Source organism: Rousettus aegyptiacus, unplaced genomic scaffold, assembly GCF_014176215.1.
Source record: "Rousettus aegyptiacus isolate mRouAeg1 unplaced genomic scaffold, mRouAeg1.p scaffold_m13_p_6, whole genome shotgun sequence".
In the NCBI taxonomy this organism is placed as follows: domain Eukaryota; kingdom Metazoa; phylum Chordata; class Mammalia; order Chiroptera; family Pteropodidae; genus Rousettus; species Rousettus aegyptiacus.
The window spans coordinates 78,150,035-78,171,222 of NW_023416309.1; the positions used below are offsets into that span (position 1 = coordinate 78,150,035).

General features: G+C 42.1%; 1 protein-coding gene and 1 long non-coding RNA gene across 2 annotated transcripts in view; one reads left to right on the plus strand and one right to left on the minus strand.

The window, feature by feature from the left end:
• The first annotated feature begins 3,809 nt into the window (after nucleotides 1-3,809).
• On the plus strand, nucleotides 3,810-5,550 carry LOC107507734. The gene is made up of 4 exons (XR_001596199.2): nucleotides 3,810-3,845; nucleotides 4,326-4,396; nucleotides 4,839-4,906; nucleotides 5,406-5,550. It is a non-coding gene; the product is annotated as an uncharacterized LOC107507734 (long non-coding RNA).
• Nucleotides 5,551-9,472: 3,922 nt separating this feature from the next.
• DOC2B (double C2 domain beta) overlaps nucleotides 9,473-21,188 on the minus strand; it is a 31,066-nt gene continuing 19,350 nt past the window's right edge. Inside the window, exons 7-9 of the mRNA XM_016138957.2 lie at nucleotides 13,743-13,824; nucleotides 12,855-12,951; nucleotides 9,473-12,204 (exon numbers count right to left, since the gene is read on the minus strand). Of these exons, the coding sequence (XP_015994443.2) occupies nucleotides 12,068-12,204; nucleotides 12,855-12,951; nucleotides 13,743-13,824 (316 nt within the window). The 3' untranslated portion in view covers nucleotides 9,473-12,067. The remainder of the gene's footprint in view (nucleotides 12,205-12,854; nucleotides 12,952-13,742; nucleotides 13,825-21,188) is intronic.

A 21,188-nucleotide genomic window follows, 5' to 3' on the forward strand; every position in this document is an offset into this window, starting at 1 on the left:
TTGTTCTTTATTAAAACTTTTATTGAGATACTGTATTCCAGAGTGATTGTTTAAGGTATATATACTTTATTATTTCTAAGATAAGCATGTTTTACAAGTGTTACCTTCAAAAGCTGTAATATGTATTAATGTAAGTGATATATTAGGCTCTTAGGTGGCTACTGTCTAAAAAGGAAAAGTCAGGCTTACTACCTAGATTAATTTTTTGGCAATTTGTTAATCTATAGGTTAATTAGAAATTTAGGAATTAGTCTTTTTTACAGTTGGAGCAACACTTCAATTTAAAATAGGTTAGCTCGGACAAGTAGAGCCATAATTCCCATAAAATCAGTGAATTGTAAAGTTGCCTCAGTGCTGTGACTTGAGTGTTCTAGAGAACCAAAGTCTTAATACCATAAGGTCAAGCTCATTTTTAGCCACTTTTGGTAGAAATATTTCTAAAATATATTACTTTTCTGCTTTTTAAGAAACGAACTCTTGGTTACCGCTTTGGGGAAAATTCTGAGTCGTCAATATTGCACCATCAGCTCACTGTGTGGGGCTGTAGGTAAAGGCCTGCTATGTATAAGGAGGGCTGAAAATTCTATTAAAAAGTTCCTTTCTTTTTGGACATCTGTATCTCACATAATTGAAGTTAAGAATGTACTTGTACAACGTGGGCAGTGCAAATCATGTCCAGGGGTTTTCTTCCCCTGTCTAATGCTATCATTCGCCATTTTTTCAGTTGCGCTAAAACTCCTGGCATTTACTTGACACTCATGCTTTCATCCCATATTGCTCGTTTTGGGGTTTTCCATAAAGATCCTTTCTTGGCCACCTAAAATTCTGGTGCTATGGTGTTGGATAGGGCTTACTTCAGCACCTAAGGCTTCTTTCCCATTGATTAATGGCGTATTTGTAGCCATGATAACAGGCCATAATACCCGCTGAAAACCCTCAGAATTTGTCAACAGTATTCTAGGAACGAACAACCCTTAAAAACATTTATCCCCCACTCAACTTCATTTGTCATTAAGGAGGTATAAACCAAAAACAAGGGATGCTAATTTCACATTGGTAAAGATTAGATTTATATTCTGTGGTGAGGATGTAGAAAAACATACACTATTGGTATTTTTTCAAGTAATTTTTAATTCAAGTATTAAAAATACATCAAAAGTGTACAGTTCACATGTTTTCACAAAGGGAACACCATTTAGCCGCCACTCACATGAAGAAATGAAATAGGACTAGCAACCTAGAAGACGCCCTCATGCCCCTTCTCAGTCATTATCCCTGCAAATGAAACCAATATCTTGATAGCCATCAATTAGTTTTGCCTGTTTTTGAACTTGATATAAATGGAATCATGTAACTTCCCCCCCCCCCCAACATTATGTTTGTGGGGTTATCCATGTCATTGACATTGATAATAATAGTGTGTTTCTGTGGCTCTCTAGTATACTGTTGTGTTAATATAGTACTGTATTGTGGATGGATATTGGGTTATTTCAAATTTTTACAAATAATGTTACGGACATTCTTGTGTATACATATCTTTTGGCATGTATGCATTAATGTTGCATATATACTTAAGAATGGAATTACTGGGTCACAGGGAATACATATGTTCAGCTTTAGTGGATATTGCAAAAACAGTTTTCCACAGTGGTGGTTCTGTTTTACAGTCCTATTAGCAATGTATGAGAATCCCGTATTCTCAGTGTAGGATTTGCTCCGTATCCTTACTGGCATTTGGTATGGTCACTATTTTTAGCTGTAGCCTTCTGGTGGTATATATAGTGGTATCTCATTCTGGATTTAATTTGTATTTTTCTGATGACTAATGAGAACACTTTTTAATAGGTTTATTGGATATTTGGACATTCTTTTTTGATTAATACCCACTTTTGCCTATTTTTCTGTTGGGTTATTTTTGATTTGTCGGAAGTCTTTATATTAAGAATAGAGTTTGTCTTTGGGGTTATTACAATTATCTTCTCCCATTCTGTGCCTGGCTTTGTCATTATCTTGATGTCTTTTGGTGAGCAGGAGTTTTTAATTTAGTCTGGTTTATCCATATTTTCCTTTAAGGTAAATGCTTTATATGTCTTATTTAAGAAATATTTGCCTACCCCAAGGTCATTAATCTTTTGTTATTTTTCTAAAAACATTGTTTGACCTATTATATATAGGCGTAGATCATCTAGAATTTTTGATCATGGTAATAGGGAGATGTTAAAAATAATATTTTTCTATATAGATACTCAATCCGCTCAGCACCATTTATTGTTCCATTGGTTTATTTGTCCTAATGCTAATGCAACACTGTGGGTTTAAAATAATTTAATATCTGGTAGTGCAAGTCCTTCAGTTTTTTGTTGTTGTTCAAGATCGTATTAGTTATTCTTGGCACTTTGCATTTATATGTATATGTTAGAATCAGCTTGTCAATTTCAGTGATAGACCAGCAACAAAATCTGCTGGAATTTTTATTAGGATTTTATTGAATTATAAATAAATTTGGGAAGAATTAGCATCTTTATACAATTATGTCTTTTAGTTCATAAACATACCCCTCCACTTATTTAGATCTTTAATTTTTTTAAAAAATGTTTTGTAATTTTCTCTGAAGAGGTCTGGTACCTTTTGTTGGACTTATTTGTAGGTATTTGATTTTCTGGTGTCATTTTAAATACTTTTAATTTTTTATTTTCAAATTGTTGCTACTTACAGTAATATTGATCATTGTATATTGACCTTGTATTCTATGACCTTGCTAGATTAACTTATTAATTCTAACAGTTTGATGAAGATTCTGAGACAAGTTTTTAGAGGATTATTTGACAATATAAATGAAAGTTTTAGATGCATGCACTCTTTGCTTGTGTATGTATGCACACATATATATGCAAAATATGTTCATTTTAGTATTATAATAGCACATTAGAAATAACCTAAATGCCCATCGATCATGGTACATCCTTACTATGTATACTATATTGCCTTAAAAAAAAATAAGGTAAACCATTTCTGTTAACATAGAAAGATGTCTGCATACATTAACTGAGAAAAGTAAGATACATAACATGCATAATCTTACGTGTGTGACGCAGGAAAAGTATTGTGTATACTTGCCTATCTTTAGAAATTTTCTGAAATATACACTTAATATTTTTTATTAAACTTTTACTGAGGTGTGATTGATATATAATGTGCATGTATGTGAACTATACAGTTTAAGTTTTGGAATATGTATACATCTGTAAAACCATTTTCGTAATCAAGGTAGACAAGATAGCATGCACCCTCAAAAGTTTCTTTGTGCTTTGTAATTTCCTCCCTCTACCCCCAAGCAGCCATTGGCTTTCTGTTATTTTACCTTAGTTTGCATTTTCTGGAGTTTTTTTATAAATGGAATCATATAGTACATACTCTCCTTTTTTTGGGGAGGGTGGTTGTCTAGCTCCTTTCATTCTGTGTAATTGTTTTGAAACGTGTGTATCAATATTAGTTCATTCCTTTTATTGCTGAGAAGTATTCCATTGTTATGATATACCACAATTTGTTTATCTATTTACCTGTTGATGGACATTTGGGTTGTTTCCAGTTTTTGTTACAAATAAAGCTGCTACGAATGTTTGTGTACAAGTTTTTATACGGGCATGATTTTCTCTTTTGTAGATAAGTAGGAGTGGAATGGTTGGGTAATATGATATATTTAGCTTTTTAAGAAACTGCCAAACTGCTTTACAAAGTTGACTCTACCATTTTACATTTCTACCAGCAGAGTCTGAAAGCTCCTGTTCTTCCACATCCTCTCCAGCACCCGATATGGTTAGTCTAAAAATTTTTCATTCTAATAGGTATGTAGTAGCATCCCATTGTTTTTAATTTGTATTTTCCTAATGACTAATGATGTCGAACATCTTTTTATGTGCTTATTTGCTGTCTATCTATCTTATTTTATGAAGTGTCTGTTCTAATAATACCGAGTCTTCTGATTCATGAATAAGGTCTCTCCAATAGTTTAGGCTTTCTTTAATTTCAGCAATATTTTGTATTGTCCAGTATACAGGTCTTTCACTTCTTTTGTCAGATTTATTCCTAAGTACTTCATAATTCTTTAGGTTTGTGTAAAATTCATGCTTTTTAAAATTCAATTTTTGATTGCTCATTGCTGGTATGTAGAAAAAAATGATATCTGTGTATTGATCTTGTATTCTGCAACCTGCTAAACTCATTGATTAGATCTAGTAGTGGTTGTTTTGTTTCATTATATTTTCTTCATAGAGAATAATATTGCCTATGAATATAAAATTTTAACTTCTTTTTTTTCCCTTCAGTCTGGAGACTTTTTATTTGTCTTATCTGATTGCACTGGCTGGAACCTCCATTACAATGTTGAAGAGAGGTGGTAAGAGCAGGCAGCTTTGTATCTTTTCCTGATCTTGTGGAGGAAAGCATTTTGTCTTTTACCATTAAGTATGACGGCTGTAAGTTTTTCATAGATGCCCTTTGTCAAGTTGAGGAGGTCACTGCTATTTTTAGTTTGCTGAGAGTTTTTGTCAGGAATGGAAGTTGGCTTTGTCAAATGCCTTTTCTGCATCTATTGAGATGATCATATGGGTTTTCATTTTTAGTTTGTTAATATAGTGAATTACATTGATTACCTTTTGAATATGAAACTAATCCTGTATTCCTGAGATTAACCTCAGTTATGTATTATTCTTTAAAATATTTTTGGATTTGACTTACTAAAAATTTGTTTAAAAAATTTTTTTTTATTCGTGTTCATGAGCCCAGGCTTGAAAGTTCTGGGGTAATGAAATGTTAACACCAAAAGTTTTTCTTCTCAGGCACTAAGGACAAGATAGAACAGTTGACACTTATAATCTTCAGGAAGGATTAGAAGAACACTTGAATGGTAAATATGTAGATAAATATAAAGACATTTCTCTGCTAATTTCTTTAAAAGTATTATAAGTTTAAAGCAAAAATTAGAAATATATTGCGGGATTAGTAATATACTTAGGCACATCATATATATGGTAACTGTAGCATAAGAAACAGCAGGGCGGGGGTGGTGGTGGTGTAAATGGATCCATTTGATTGCAAATTTCTTAAACATTACTTGAAGTAATATAGTATTAACTCTAAGAAGACTTTGAGAGATTAAGGATATTTGGTAATACATGGGGCAAGCACTATTATAAACAATAATACAGAAAAGTATAGTTAAAAATCCATAAATAAACAAGTAGAATTCTAAAAATAAATTAATCCAGGAGAAGTCAGGCGAGGACAAGAGCATTTGTGCTGCAAATCTTTCTAGAAGAAGTTGAAAGCTCAAGACCTAATTTAAGCTCAAAACCTGAAATAAGAGTTGAGGACTCTTATTTATTTATTTATTTTTTGATGGCCAGAAACTTTTCTCAGCAGTGCTGACATTTGGAAATGAATCCTCTGAGGAATTCACAGAATTGTTCTCCAGATTATGCCATGTCCTTTGAAACATTAAAGTCAACATGTAAAAAATACCCAACTAATAAATTTCCTCATTAAAAGATCTCTTTGCTGACTGAACTGACATATTTCAGCTACCACCTGTTGATTGTGAGGTAGAATTTGCAGTTTGATTTCAACCAAGTAATTGCCTGATACAAATTAATAGTCTTCAGAGGAACATAATAGAATCTAGAGTCTCATCATTTATAGTGATCTGGATACAATCTAAAACTACTCATTAGAAGAAACAGGAAAATGTGACCCACACTCAAGAGATAGTCAATGGAGATTGTCCCTGAGATGACCCAGATGTGTAAATTAGCAGAGTTTTATTGTTCTCCTACAATAGCAGACATTTTGGATCATTTATGTACCGATGAATCAGCTGAGAAAGTGAATGTGCTAGCAGAGAAAGGAAGATGGAAGAGGGTGAAGAACAGGGTGACGAGAACCCAGAAAACTCCAAGAGATCTCAATTTCTGTTTTCTGATTCCCATAATGCAGTAAATTCACATTGGTTCACATTTGGCCCTTGGGAAGCCACACATGTGCTCCCCAGATCCACATCTTCTTTAGATAAGAGATCTTGCCAGGCAAAGGCCAGGGGACACACAGAGAGGAAATGGATCTTGCGACAGATGATAACCCATTGGGCAAACATGAGTGTTGCACTAGATCAAGACTAAGAGCATGAACCCTGAGGGTCATGCTTGGGAAATCCTTCCTAGTAGAGCTTGGGGGCAGGTGGGGCTGAACCTGGAAGGGAGCTGGTGGGACCTGGGAGTCATCTACTAGACCTAACAACACTATCTGCTTCATCCAGCAGCATAATGTAGCAGTTAAAGAATATGGATTCTAGAGCCATAAGGCTGGGTTCAAATCCCAGCTCTATCCCTTAATTATCCTTGAGCATGCTCCTCTGTTCCTCAGTTTTTTCCTCTGTAAAGTAGAAATTAAAATAGTATCTCGTAATTGTGAGGATTTAATGAGTACACTTAGAACAGTTTGCATGTCTGAGAGCTCCAGGTGAGTGTTATTGCTGTTAATACTGTAATTCTGGCACCTCTTCAGTCCCTATTATTTTCTTAGAATCTTTAAGGACTCCCTTCCTACTGAAATAATAAAGGAACTAATTGCCTGCTCCCAAATGGTCCTTTTTCTTTTTACACCCTCTGTGTAAAGGGCTTGGGGTACAGATGTGTAGGTTTGTTGCCTCATTGTGGTGGAATATTTAGAGGGAGAACAGAGTCTCTGGAGGAGGCGGCCCCACCATAGGCCCTGCTTGTGCTGGAGCACCCTGGGGGAACTGGGGACTGCTTCAGGGCATTCTTGTGAACCAGGAGTGTCCCAGCCAGGTTTTAGTGTCCACAGAGGATAGTGTGGCTCCTGGAAACCACGTGTGCCCAACGTCTCGCCCCTCACCTGTTTCTGCCTCACATAGCCCAGGCCTTTCACAGCCTCAGGGCTGAACTCTGTGCCTTCTATCAGTCTTGCCACTAGCGTTCTACCTCAGCTTCCACTCATCGTTAGACTTGTTTTGTACAGTTTTCCTTGCTGGGAGATGATCCATTTAACAGTCAGTCCCATAATGAGTCTAGCACAGTGCCTATGCATGCCCCAACAAATCTTAGTAATCAAGATTAATACTACAACACTGGCTTCACTGGACAATGAGTCTGCTTCTCTGTCCCCATTGCTGCTGCCCCTGGATATGGGGACATGCCCCTCTTGGTGTGATTTGTTTCTAGACCCCTCTTCAGCCCCTACCTAGAGCAGTCTCCCCAGGAAGTGGACACTATGGAAAACCACATTTTTGGCCACCTGGACTGCTGCTTCCCCTGGCCCCCTGAGCATGCAGTGGAGGAGCATTTCTGGCCTTCCTGATTCCCGTCTGCCTTTGCAGCTCTTCCCAGGCCCATTCCTGTTATCCTTTTTCTTCCTTCCTCCTCAGTTCCCCTCAGCCCTCTTTTTTCTTTCTTCTTCTAGTCTTCCTTTCTCCACCCACCTCCCCATCCTCTTTCCTTCTTTACTCAGGGTAACCCTGTGTGGTACCTGGGGTCCTTTCTCATCTGTACCCCAAGAGTATTTGGAGCTGTGCACACTCATCTGGGTTTAGATTCAACATATAATCACGTGCTCCAGACACATGGATTTGGCTCCTTTCAAACAGTGTCTGTGGTGGCAGCTTCATCCATTCATTCAACAAATACTTATTAGAAGCCTACGCTATGCTCAGCCCTAGTCTGGGGTTACTGGGGTAAATAAGACAGATGTGCCCTAATTTTCATGAAGGTTAGAGAGGGGAGAAAAGAATGAACAAATACACAAGATGATTTTGTTAATAAGTGCATGAAGAAAAGAAAGAGTGATATGAAAGTGACTGAGATTGTCAGGGCAGGCCTCACTAAGAGGTGATACTTGAGACCTAGATGATCAGATTGCATCATAGCATGAGGCAGTGTTCTTTGTCAAAAATAACAAGATCTAACGTAAGCACAAAAGGAATGCACTGGAAGGGTATCAGGTAGTTCAGAGAGTGGGCAGGAGTCCTGGAAAATTAGGTCGGCACAGAGGCGGTTGCTAAGGGAGACTGGTGGCTAGAACCTTGACCTAAGTCATGTCTCAGCAGGCTCTGGTTAGGACCCAGCTGCCACTGTTCTGGATACTGGGTACCATTTGGACCTTGAACCCTGGACCCATTGGCACATCATCACAAGAGGGACCTCCAAACAAAGCCTGATCACATGCCCCAGACCACAAGTTTGTTCTCTACCAGGTAGCCTGTTAGAAAACAGTCAGATCTCATCTTACTCAGATTGAAAGCCAGTATTTATAAAGTCCTGCTTGATCTTGATCTGGTCTCCTGTACCCCTGTGTCTTCATTTACTACTCTTCCCTTGCCTGACCCTGCTCCAGCCGCATGGGCCTTAGTCACTCCAAGATTGCCCCCACCTACAGGGGCACTGGTTGTTCCTTCCACATGGAACACTTTCCCCCAACTATCCCCATAGCTCCTTCCCTCACCCCCTACGAATCTTAGCTAGAAGTTATCTTCTCTGGAACCCACCTGGTCTCCCAATTTAAGCCTAACCTTCCCAGTCCATATGATTTCTTTATGCCTTTCGCTTTCCCCCCTCTTCTTGTCATCTTTTAATGTATCATTGTTATATTTACTGTTTATTGACTGTCTTACTGATGAATCTGTCCTGGGTGCCTAGACCAGCATCTGATGTTAAAGTCAATATGCCACAGCTATTTGTTGAACGGGTGGGTGGTTGATAGCATGGCATGCTGATCCTCTCGTAAAGTCTTGGGAGGCACGAGTTGAATTCTGATTCTGTCACTTACCAGCTATGTGATTCTGCACAAATATTTTTACCTCTGTGAACCTCAGTTTCCTCATCCGTAACATGGGAACCTACCTCCAATGGGTTCTTGGTGAAGAGTAAATGAGAAAATGTACTGAATAAGGCCCAGTTACCATTCGCTTGTTCTTTCCTGCCCATTCAAATCTATTAAAACAAGTCTCCCGAGCCGATATGATCGCAATGAATGTTTCCATTTACTTTGGATTATATGTCATTATAAATATTAACAAATAAGACTTAAAAAGGACACCTTCGGGTAGGTCAGACGAAAGTACAAAAATTGTGTGTGTGGGGCTGCAGTTTAAGGACGATTTCTGCAGTCATCACATGGTAGCAAAACGGTGTTAAGCAGTGCACGAGAGTCTGCGTCGACGACAGCCAGAGTCCATGCATCGGGAGGTTCTCTCGGTTGAGAAGGAACAAAGGCTGGACATGCACGGGCCGGGAGGTGCAGTTCCTCACTCTCGCCACTAGAGGTCAGGAGGTTACCGCTTGAGGGTTGGAAGACGGGCCCGTTGGGGATTGGCTAGTGGTGGCGGTGGGTGGGGCGGAGACCAGGAAGGGTAGATGCAGAGCATGGCGGGTGACCCCCCAGTTACTGACACCTGAATTCGGAATGACATTTTTTTTTTTTTTTGCATCAAATCTCCCATCTTTGTAGGTCAGATGGACCAGAGGAAAGATGCCAGTTTGGGGTCAAAGGCAGAGCTGATACTGCAGCTTCTTGAAGAGCTTTTTTTTTTTTTTTTTTTTTTTTTTTTTTTTTTTTTTTTTACAGAGATACAATCTGCAAGGGGTCTGGAACAGTGCCAGGATTCTCGTGAAAGTTCTATCACTCCCTGGGGGACCTCCTGTGCCCCATCTTCCACTTGAGCTGACTGTCCCAGTGGTCAGCAGGGGCCATCTTTCAGGACCAAGTCAACACCTGAACAGCCTGGGGCAGTAGAGGGCCCCGGACTGGGTGCCAGGAGTTCTTGGAAATCTTGTCGCAGCTGGATCTCAGTTTCTCTATGTAGTTATTAAGGAAGTTGTAGTAGGTGGACTCACGGAGTCCCTTCTAGCTTTGCTATTCAGCATTTCCATGTCTTCACAGAGAGACTGTGAGGTTCATCTCTGAATGAGACCCTCCAAAAGGCAAAGTTAGAGGGTACTCAGGGCTCACCAGACACAAGGGTTGTGAAGATTTATTAAGACAGTGCATGTAAAACCCTTAACACACACAAAGCCTTCTTAAAGATGGGAAAACCAAGTCTCCATGACCAGCAAAAGTTAATACGTGCTGTGTAGGGGCTAGAGTCCCAAGTGCCCTGCAAACTAGGAAAGGGCTGATGGGCACTTGGTGGGATTTGAATCATCACCCCAGGCCTCAGATGGTGGTGTGCTTTGTGTTTGCAGCAGAAGGCCCAACCCTGGTGACTGTGTGAGCCCTGCCGCTAGTGTTGGTGTGGGTGGGCAGCAGGCAGGGGTGAGCCTCAGGCAGGCAGCTAGCAGGAACTCTCGTGTGTGAGCCCAGCACCCTACTTCCCCTGAAGTGTGGTCCAGAGCCCTGGGCTGGGGGTGGGGAAGGGAGTCTGGTCTGCTCCAGCTGTGGTAAGGCTGGAAAGCCTTGGGCAGGTCACTTTTCTTCTCTGGGCTCCATTTCCCAACAGTTCAGTAATGGGTTGAACATAGAAATTCCTTGGTTATGCATTTGTTCACCCAGCATTCCTGAAGGCCCCTTGGAAGGCAGGAAAAGTCTGGGGCTTCAGACCTGGGCCCCAACCCTTCAACCTTTCTCTGGAGACCCTGACTCAGGTTATAGACAAGCCCAGCAGGCAGGGTGTCTCCCTCTTAGCTTCCCAGAAACAAGGCCCTGGACCGCTGCTCAGTATTCCTGAGAGGGACATCAGTGGCCACAGTAGGGCCAGGATGCATGGGTAACCACCTGGGGTCCCAAACCCAGAAGGGCCTAGGTAGGAGGCAGGGGAAGGGAAGAGGAAGGTGAGCACAGGAGGACATTTTGCTTCTTTTAGTATAAAACAAAGGACCCTTTTTCTCTCCCTGACTACAGCTGACCTGATGCTTAAACTGGGAAGAATGAGAGGCAGTATTCATTTTCCACGTTCCTCAGGAGGAAAGAGATCAAAGGTGGGAGAACTGGATTTAAGAACTGAACTTGACCCTGCACCAACATCAGTTTCACCATGGTACCTCCATCTCTCCCCCCACAGCTATGAGCCCAGGCTGGCCTGGCAACCAAGGGTGGGGAGAAAATAGGGCTGGGTGCCATTGCCCCTGCCCCCCCGAGAAACCCTGGGTCCCTCAGTGTCCCTGGCTTAATCACCAGTCTCTCTGTTCCAGGCCTTCAAGACCATTCCCACTGCTTGCACTGCACTTCCCCTTTGTCTGCTTAGAAACTCTGCTGCTTTTCAAGGTTTTGCTAAAGCATAACCTCCTCTGGGAAGCCCTCCCTGATCTCCCAGCAGAGTCAGCAGAATCCACAGCACTTGCAGGCGGTCCAGGCTAGCCTTGGCATTCCTTGATCCCCATGCAATGGTTTGTTTCCAGCTTCCTGACTAGACAGGGGAACTCCCTGAGGGCAGGCCTGGATCTCATTCATCCCTAAGGTCTTGTGAAATTATTGAGTGAAGTGTTCGCCAGTTGCCCATGTTCATTGCGAGCTTCTGGGAATTTCACCAGACTCCTGGCTCTCAGCTTAACATATTTTCACCTGCCCAGTAATGCCAAGGATGAACAGATATAGTCAGCGTCCTGTTCTGCCTACAGTCTCCTCCCCACTACATGCTTTTTCCTAATGTCCCTAACAGGAGATCTCACTGGCCCCACTGGGGTGCCCCTGCACTCCTGTTCTCTCAGCCTGAGGTCCCCTGTGACTTACTGCTGACCTCTGGTAGGTTCCTTGTCCCTGGATAGCCCCATTCCCTTCCCCAGGATAGGTACTGAGGCCAAGCTCCTCTCCTCCCAGCTCTGGCCCACTTGGGCCCCAGGGGCTGAAAGTAGACCCAGTTGTCTGCCCTCGTTGTCCCTCAGAGTGGCTAGGTCCTCCATGGGCTCCAAGTGGGGGCTGCAGTGGTTCTGTGTTTGAGCAGGTGTCCTGGATCTCCCCCAACGTGGGGGCTGAGGCCCGTGGTGGCAGTTGAGGAAGCCCAGGGCCAGGCCAGTGCTGGGCCAGGTGACACGCAGGGGCAGGTGTGGCAGCAGGTGGGGGCCAGTCAGTCGCTGAGCACGGCCCCAGGGAGTTCGTTGGTGAGTGTGTGCCAGCGCTCTATCCGCTTGTCCTTGTTCTTCAGGCAGTCAAACCAGTGCTTCAGACGCTCGCCCTTGGCGTTGATACCTAGAACCACACCACCTGCAGGAGAGGAGTTGAGGGGGCAGCCAGGGACTTGGTGGCAGGTGCGCCCATAGACCCATCCCTCTGGAGCCAGTGCTCCCCCACCTCATCCTAGATTCCACGCTCTTAGGCCAGACTCTCCACCCTGCTCACTGGGCTCTGAGGGTGGTCGGTGGCCTGACCACCATGCCACACCCTTGACCCCCTAGATTAGGGCCTGGGGATCTTGCCCTTCTATCCAGCACCAGAGCAGTGTGGGGGCAGAGTACAGTAGCATATGTTCGGGGCCAAAGGATGGAGGCAAAAAAGAACAAGAAAGGCCTAGGGTAGCCGTACTGTCCACAGCCACCAAGGCCACCAGGACTTCCAGGCCACAAGGGGTCAGGGTCCAGCCTGAGGTGCTATCACCACCTCTTACTCCTGTTTCCCCAAAACTGCTGTGTGACCCTCCAGGCCTCCTCCCCTCTCTGGGGCCGTCTCTTCCTCTATCACAAGGGGTCAGGTTGGATAATGCCTGAAGCCCCTTGCATGTGGGGGCAGGTGGTCTATGGCCTCAGATTTCCCCAGAAGCCAGGAATGAGGGAATGTGTCCTGATTCAGGGCCACTACCCTTCACTGAAGTGAGGACAGGCATGTGGTCAAATGGCATTCTTATCATGTACTCTTACCAATGAAATCGTTAGATTTTCCAATGTCGTAATCCCAAACAGTGACTTCCAGGGTCTTCTTGGCTAGGTCCCCATGCTTAATCTCATAACAGAACTCCTGGTGGCCAGAAGGGGAGAGTCAGGGCCAATGCCACATGGCCGGGAGGGCTCTGAGGTATGGTGAGGGCATGAACTAAGGGAGGGATGGGTGAACGGGAGGGTAGTCAGTGCATGGTGGTGGACAATGGTGGATTTTCACTCACCTCATCCACATCTGCCTGCTTGGAGTCCTCAGGGTCCCCTTCACTCCAACCCACCTGCTCCTTTGTCACTGAAGCCTCTCTCTTGAGATCCCTGAGAGCTTCCTTATTGCCAAATCAACTCACATGTGGCAGCCTTTGTGTGCTTACCTCTCTTGGGTCTGGCTCTGCTGTGTAACTCCCTTCTTTGTGGAACCCTCTCTCCCACCAGCTTCTGGTACTCCCCTCACTCTCTGGAAGCATTTCATCAGCCTCCTGTCTGCCTCTGTTGCTCAGGTTCTGCCTGAGGCCCTGGCCTCCTTGCCCTGCTCTCACTCGTCCCACCAGAGCTTCCCCCGTCTCCCTCACACCTCCCACTCCTGCTGCTGGGTTCCTTGACTTGCAACTCCACGTCTAATACGGCCACAATCCTGTCAGTTCCGTCCTCTGAAGATCTTTCCAAGCCATTCTTTCCCGTCCATCTGCACCACCTTGGCCTGGTTCAGCTTGGCTCATGCCCCCATGGCTGAGGGCTCTCCTGTCAGCCCCACCCCACCCTTTCTTCTTACCCTTGAAGCTCCCACAGTGACACTTGAAAACCCAGTCCCCCTGGGCCTCCTGTCCCAGAGGAACACAAGTGGCTTTTTGTGGCTTCACCAGCCCCTTGTACCTCATTGAACTCTGGGTTCAGGGTCTTCTTCTTTACTGCTGTCTTATGTTTGGATTTCTTGTCCACATCTGGCTTCAGGTATCTGGAATTATAACCGATAGGTGGGCAGAGGGTAGGGAGAAGCTGTGGGTACAGCTGGAGGCAGCAGGGCTTGGAATTGCTTTTTGTCCCCAGAGAGATATTCCTGCCACCCCACCCCTGTTCATCCTAATCATCGGATTCCCCAGCACTACTTTGTGGCAAAGGTGGGTGGTAGGCTATAGCAGGAGCAGCGAGTGGTTTTTCCAAAACCTGTACTTTCCTGGAATTAACCACAGAGCCCCCTCCATCCTTCTAGGAAAGAGGATTTCCCTTGTTTCTGCAGGTCTAGTTTTCACAAAGCTTACATTTCTCACCAGAAAAACATTTTTAGCAGAGTTGATCTCTTGTTTGAACATTTTTTATAGCAGATTTATTGAGATATAATTCATTTACTATAAACTTTATCATTCTAAAGTGTAAAATAACAGCAGTTTTCAGTATATTCCCAGAGTTGTGCAACCACTGCCACTACCCCGTTGGAGCTTTGAGGAAGAAAAAAGGCCTTTTGGGCAGTAACAACAATGCTCTCTGAAGGGAGACAGAAGACTGGCTTGTGAGCCAGCTCCATATGCATTAGCTCCTTAGAATTTGTTGCAGAACAGTTGTCTTATCTGAGGCTCAGGACGTACAGGGACTTGCCCAAGGATGCACAGCTGCTCAGCACAGGGCTGGTGTTCAGAGGCCAGAAGAAGAGGCCTAGAACCTCTCCTTTGCAGAACTTTTCATTATATCCCTGCATAGGTAACCGAGTGACAATTGCTCTGCCCCTGCTGAGGATGATCTGGGGGTGAGGACCACCTCTGTCTCACCAACCATCAGCTTCCTGGCACCCAACTCAGTGCTTGGAACTCGGTAGGCCAAAACATCTGCTGAATAAATGACTGAATTCCTAGAAGTGAAATTACCCACACACAGTCATGCACGTGTCAAGCTTCTTGCTTCATTTTGCCGAACTGCTCACCAGAAAGGCCATGCAGTTGAAACACAGTGCACTTAATAAAACTGAATACCATCGCATAAAATCCTTGCTGAGACATAAAACATGAGAAACGAAACAGAGGGAAAAAAAAAGCATAGAAAACTGCCAAGCTAAAATAGCAGACCAGAATTGCAATGGAAAAGAAACAACGCAGAGCAACCAGAAGACAAGAGATAAAATGGCTGTAGCACGTCCTTACGTATCGATAACTACCCTAAATGCAAATAGACCAAACTCACTGATCAAAAAGCACAGAGTAGTGGGATGGATTAAAAAACAAAGACCTAACTATATGTTGACTGCAGGAGACTCATTTCAACTCCAGAGGCAAACAGGCTTAAAGTGTGAAGGGTGGAAGATGATATTACAAGCAAACGGCATCTAGAGAAAAGTGGGGGTGTAGCAGTACTTATATCAGACGAAATAGATGTCAAGATAAAAAAAGGTAACAGGAGACAAAAATGGACATTTAATAATGATAAAGGGGATAATTCATCAAGAAAACAAAACACTTATCAATATATATGCACCCAAACTGGGAACATCAAAAAATATAAAGCAATTACTAACAGACCTAAAGGCAGAAACTAAAAAAAATACAATTATAGTAGGGGACTTGAATATCTCACTCACAGCAATTAATAGATCATCCAGAAAGAAAGTCAGTAAGAAAAGATCACATTAAATGGCACATTAGACCAACTGGACTTGATATTTATAGAATTTTGCATCCCCCAATGACAGAATACACATCATTTTCAAGTGCAAACAAAACATTCTCAAGGATAGACCACATGTTGGGACACAAAACTAGTCAATAAATTAATGAATGAAATAATACCAAGCATGTTTTCCAGTCAATACTATAGAACTGGAAATTAACTATAAGGAGAAATCTGGAGAACACACAAATGCGTGGAGATTAAACAACATGCTACTGAACAACTATTGGGTCAAAGACTAAATAAGAGGTCAAAGATACAAAGAAAATGAAAATACAACATACCAAAATTTTTGGTATACAACATACCAAAATGAAACACAACATACCAAATACATACATACCAAAATGAAATACAGCATACCAAATACAACATACCAAAATGAAAATACAACATACCAAAATTTTTGGGATGCAGCGAAAGCAGTACTAAGAGGGTCGTTTATAGCTTATGGGCATACCTTAAGAAACAAGAAAAATACTAACTAAACAATCTAACATTATATCTTGAAGAACTAGAAAAATAAGAACAAATGAAGCCTAAAGTCAATGAAGGAAAGAAATAAAAATCAAAGGTGAAATAAATGAAATATAGAACAAAAAGACAGTAGAAAAAATTAATGAAACAAACACCTGGTTCTTTGAAAAGACAAACCTCCAGCTAAACTCATTAAGGAGAAGAGAGAAGACTCAGAATCAGAAATGAAAGAGAAGTTAAACACCATAAAAATACAAAGGATTACACAAGAATACTGTGGAAAGCTATATGCCACCACATTCAATAACTTAGAAGAAATGGGCAAATTCTTAGAAGTATACAACCTTCCTAAACTTAATAATGAAGAGGTGGAAATCCTACATAGACTGATCACTAGTAAAGAATTGAAACAGTAATAAAAAACCTCCCCCAAAAGTCCAAGGCCAGATGCCTTCATTGGTGAATTTTACTAAACATTCAAAGAAGATGTAACACCCATCTTTCTCAACTTCTTCCAAAAAATTGAAGAAGAGAATACTTCCCAACTCATTTTGCAAGACCAATATTACCCTGATACAAAAACCAGGCAAGGACAACACATAAAAAGAAAATTACAGGCCAATATCACTGATGGTCATAGATGCAAAAATTCTAAACAAAATACTAACAAATTGAATACAACACTACATTAAAAGGATCATACATCATGATCAAGTGGGGTTCATTACAGGGAAGCAAGAGATGAGTCAACATCTGCAAATCAATTTGACATACCACATTAACAAAAAAAATATAAAAATCATATGATCATATCAATAGATTCAGCAAAAGCACTTAATAAGATACAATATCTGCTCATGATAAAAACACTCAATAAAATGGGTATAGAAGAAAAGTACCTCAATATAACAAAGACCATATATGACAAACTCTCAGCTAACATCATACTCAATGGTGAAAAATGAAAACTTTTCCTTTAAGATCAGGAACAAGACAAGGATGCCCACTCTCACCACTGTTATTTACTGGAAGTCCTAGCCAGAATAATTAGGCAAGAAAGAGAAATAAAAGGTATCCAAACTGGGAATAAAGCAGAAATTTCACTATTTTCAGATGGCATGGTTCTACATATAGATAGTCCTAAAGACCCCAAGAAAACACTATTAGAAGTAATAAATACAGTAAAGTTACAGGATATAAAATCAATATATAAAAACCTGTTGCATTCCAACATACTGACATTCAAATATTAGAAAGAAATGAAGAAAACAAACACATTTACAATTGCAATGAAAAGAATAAAATACCTAAGAATAAGCATAACAAAGGAGGTGAAGGACCTGCATACGAAAAAGGGCAAGACATTGTTGAAAGAAATTAAACACATAAAGAAACGAAAGATATTCCATGTTCATGGATTGAAAGAATTAACATTGTTACAGTGAGCATATACCTAAAGCAATATTCAGATTTAATGCAATCTCTATCAAAATTCCAATAGCATTTTCCACAAAATAGAAGAAAAAATCCTCAAATTTGTATGAAACTACAAAAGATCCCAAATAGGCAAAGCAGTCATAAAAAATCAAATTTGTATGGAGCCACAAAAGATCCCAAATAGGCAAAGCAATCATAAGAAAAAAGAATAAAGCCAGCGGTATTATACAACCTGACTTTAACTTATGCTATAAAGCTACAATAATCCAAATAGCATGGTAGTGGCAGAAAAACAGACACACAGACTACTGGAACAGAATCGAGAGCTCAGATGTAAACCCACACATATATGGGCAACTAATTTTTGACCAAGAAGTCAAAAACATGCAATGGAGAAAGGCAAGTCTCTTCATTTCATTAAATGGTATTGGGAAAACTGGAAAGCCACATGGAAAAGAATGAAACTATACTGCTATCTGATACTATACACAAAAGTTAACTCAAAATGGATTAAAGACTTGAATGTAAGAACTGAAACAATAAAATATATAGAAGAAAACACACACACTAAACTTATGGACTTCGGTCTCAGGGGGTTTTTGTAAACTTGACCCCAAGGACAAGGGTAGTAAAAACAAAAATAAATGAATGAGACTACATCAAAGTAAAAAGCTTCTGTATAGCAAAAGAAACCAACAAAACAAAAATGCAACTAATTGAATGGGAGAAGATATTTGCAAATGACACCCCTGATAAGGGGCTAATATCCAAAGTGTTTAAAGAACTCGTACAACTCAAAAACAAACAAAAAACAATCCAATTAAAAAATGACAGCGGGCCCGAATAGACATTTTTCCAAGGAAGACATATAGATATATGAAAAAATGCTCAATGTCACTAGCTAAGGGAAATGCAAATCAAAACCACAATGAGATGCCATCACATGCCCCTTAGAAAGGCTATTAACAAGATGAAAAAAAAAAGTGTTGGGGAGGATGTAGAGAAAAGGGAACCCTTGTACACTGTTGGTAGGAATGCGAATTGGTGCAGCCACTTTGGAGAACAGTGTGGAGGTTCCTCAAAAAATTAAGACTAGAGCTACCATATGACTCAGCAATTCCTCTTCTGAGTGTCTACCTGAAAAATTTGAAGATACTTATTCGTAAAGATATATGCACCCCTATGTTCATTGCAGCATTATTAACAACAGCCAAGGAGGCATGGAAATAACCTAAGTGTCCCTTGACAGATAGCTGGCTAAAGCAATGTGGTGTGTGTATGTATGTATGTATATATATGTGTGTGTACACACACACACACATACACACACAATGGAATACTACTCAGTCATAATAAGATGAAGTATTGCCATCTGCCACAACATAAATGAATGTTGAGAGTGTTATGTTAAGTGAGATAAGTCAGGTGGAAAAGGACAAGATTTCAATCATGTGGGATATAAAACAAAAAGCAACGAATGAACAAACAAAACAAACAAACTCAGATACAGACAACATATACAGATTCCATATTATAAAGTTGTACACCTGAAATTTATATAATGTTATTAACCAATGTTACCCCAATGAATGTAATAATAAAAAAATTCTTACTAGTTTGAAAGGCGGAATGTGGTATCTCACTGTTGCTTTACTTTGAATTTTTTATTTTCTTTGCTTGTGGTTTTTATTACATAAATAATACTGATTCATTGCAGAACCACTAAAAAACATGTATTGACAAAAATTGGGGATGGGGAAGAGAAATGAAGGCATATGTTCACACAAAAACCTGGTCTTTAGCAGCTTTATATAATCACCCAAAACTGGAAACAAACTACCTGCACTTCAGCTGGTGAACTGATTAAGAACCTGTGGATGGCTGGTCAGCAAAAAGACTAAGCTACCAGCTCAGGCAGCCACGCGGCTGAATCTCCAATGCACTGTGCCACATGAAAGATGATAGATTCCAAAGATGATGCATTGAACTATGGCCTTGATGAGGAAGTCTGGAAAAGGCATAACTGTTGGAACAGAAAACAAGTCAGTGGTTGCCCGGGGCTGGGGACACTTTCTGGGGTGAGAGAAGTATTCTATATTTTGGCTGTGGTTGTAGTAACAAGATTGAAAACGCCAAACTTCAAAAGGGGAGAAACTCACTGTGTTTAAATCATACCTCGATAAACCAGAGTTTTAGAACAAGGTGGGTGGTTCCCTTAAGCCCCTACCCAGATACGGTGAGTTTCTTCAGCTCCTTACAAGCTTCCATATGCTTGTTGTCCATTTTGCTGTTTTTTGGTGTATTATATTTTCTGACTTGTCCTTTGCCTGTTTTGCTTTGGGTGTAAGAAGAAGGGACAAGGGAGTCCCACATAATGGGAGCGTCCCTTACCATGGCTTCAGAAGCCCCATTAAGAAAAGTGGTTCCAGCATCCTCACATCCTCAGTGCTGCATGGTCAGTATTTACCTGGTGACCCCTCAACAAGCCACCAGGCCCCTACGGTGGCCACCAGCCTCAGGGCCTCCAGCCGTAGACAGTTCCCCTAGGGATCATCCTCTGTTCTGCTTCTAGGTCAGGCCTTTGTGCTGTCTCCTCTGCCTAGAGCACCCTTCCTGCCTTGCCTCACCATTCCGGGTGAGCTTCCTCCAGAGGGCGACTTGTGTAGGTTGGGAACACACCCTGGCAAAGCACCTGAGGCCAAGTGGCCTCTCTCCTGTCAGGACTCCCTCCTGCCCTGGCCAGCAGGGGTCATGGAGCATCCCCAGCAATGTCACCTCTGACCCCTTCTGCACAGTGACTACTGCTCACCTAAGGCCCCTAGAAGAAACCAGAGGGCCAGAGAAGAAAGGAGTTGTCCGGGGAGGCACAGCAAGTTGCTTGAGTTTCCTGTTTCTCTAGGTGGAACATGGAGATAGTAACGGACATGACAGAGCTGGGTTATTGAAGGGGTTCGAGAGGCCTGGCGCAGCCCTTAGCACACAATTACTCAGTACGTGTTAGTGGTGATTATCATCATCATGGGCACCCCTGTTTTTTTCCATCATACTCCGAAGAGCTAAATTTGGGGTCAACTTTCAGCCTGGGGAAACTGAGGCACAAGCCATCTAGGGTGAGGTTTACAAAAACAAGTATGCCAAGTAAAGGCCTTGGCTCATCTAGCTTTGCCCCTCGGCACCTACCACCTAGCACTTCCCCAGCTAGCCCTCTTCTTGGGATCACAGGTGCCCTGCCAAAGGATGCAGCCGCAGGGGCACTCTGCTCAGAATCTAACTTGTGGCTCTATTTCTCCTGCTTTTAGCAAGAAAGAGGCCCACGGTCCATGAAAGGGCCTTTCAAAGATAGGGAACCATGAGGAGGCCTTAGCAGCTGTCCCCACGTCTTACTTGGGGAATTTAATCAAACGTGGGGGTTTCTAGATTGGTGTGGCCCTCACGGGAAGCGCCACATGGCTCTGATACAGGGAGGCACCCACAGGTCTGCCTGTCTCTGAAAGGCCATGCTGACCTGGCCCGTGGCTGGGTGGCGAGACACTGCCGCAGTGGGCTGAGCAGCCTCCACACCTGGGTGTAGTGACATGTCCTGCCAGGGCCATCTCTGCCTGGCCGTGGGAGGTTGTACCAGATGAGAGGCTGCTTTCTGGATAACCCCACAAAGGACCCTGGTGTTCCTGTCAACCTGGCAGGCGGTCACTGAGACTGAATTAAAAATTTCATACCATTTTGGCTTCAGACTGTACTTCCTGCCATAAG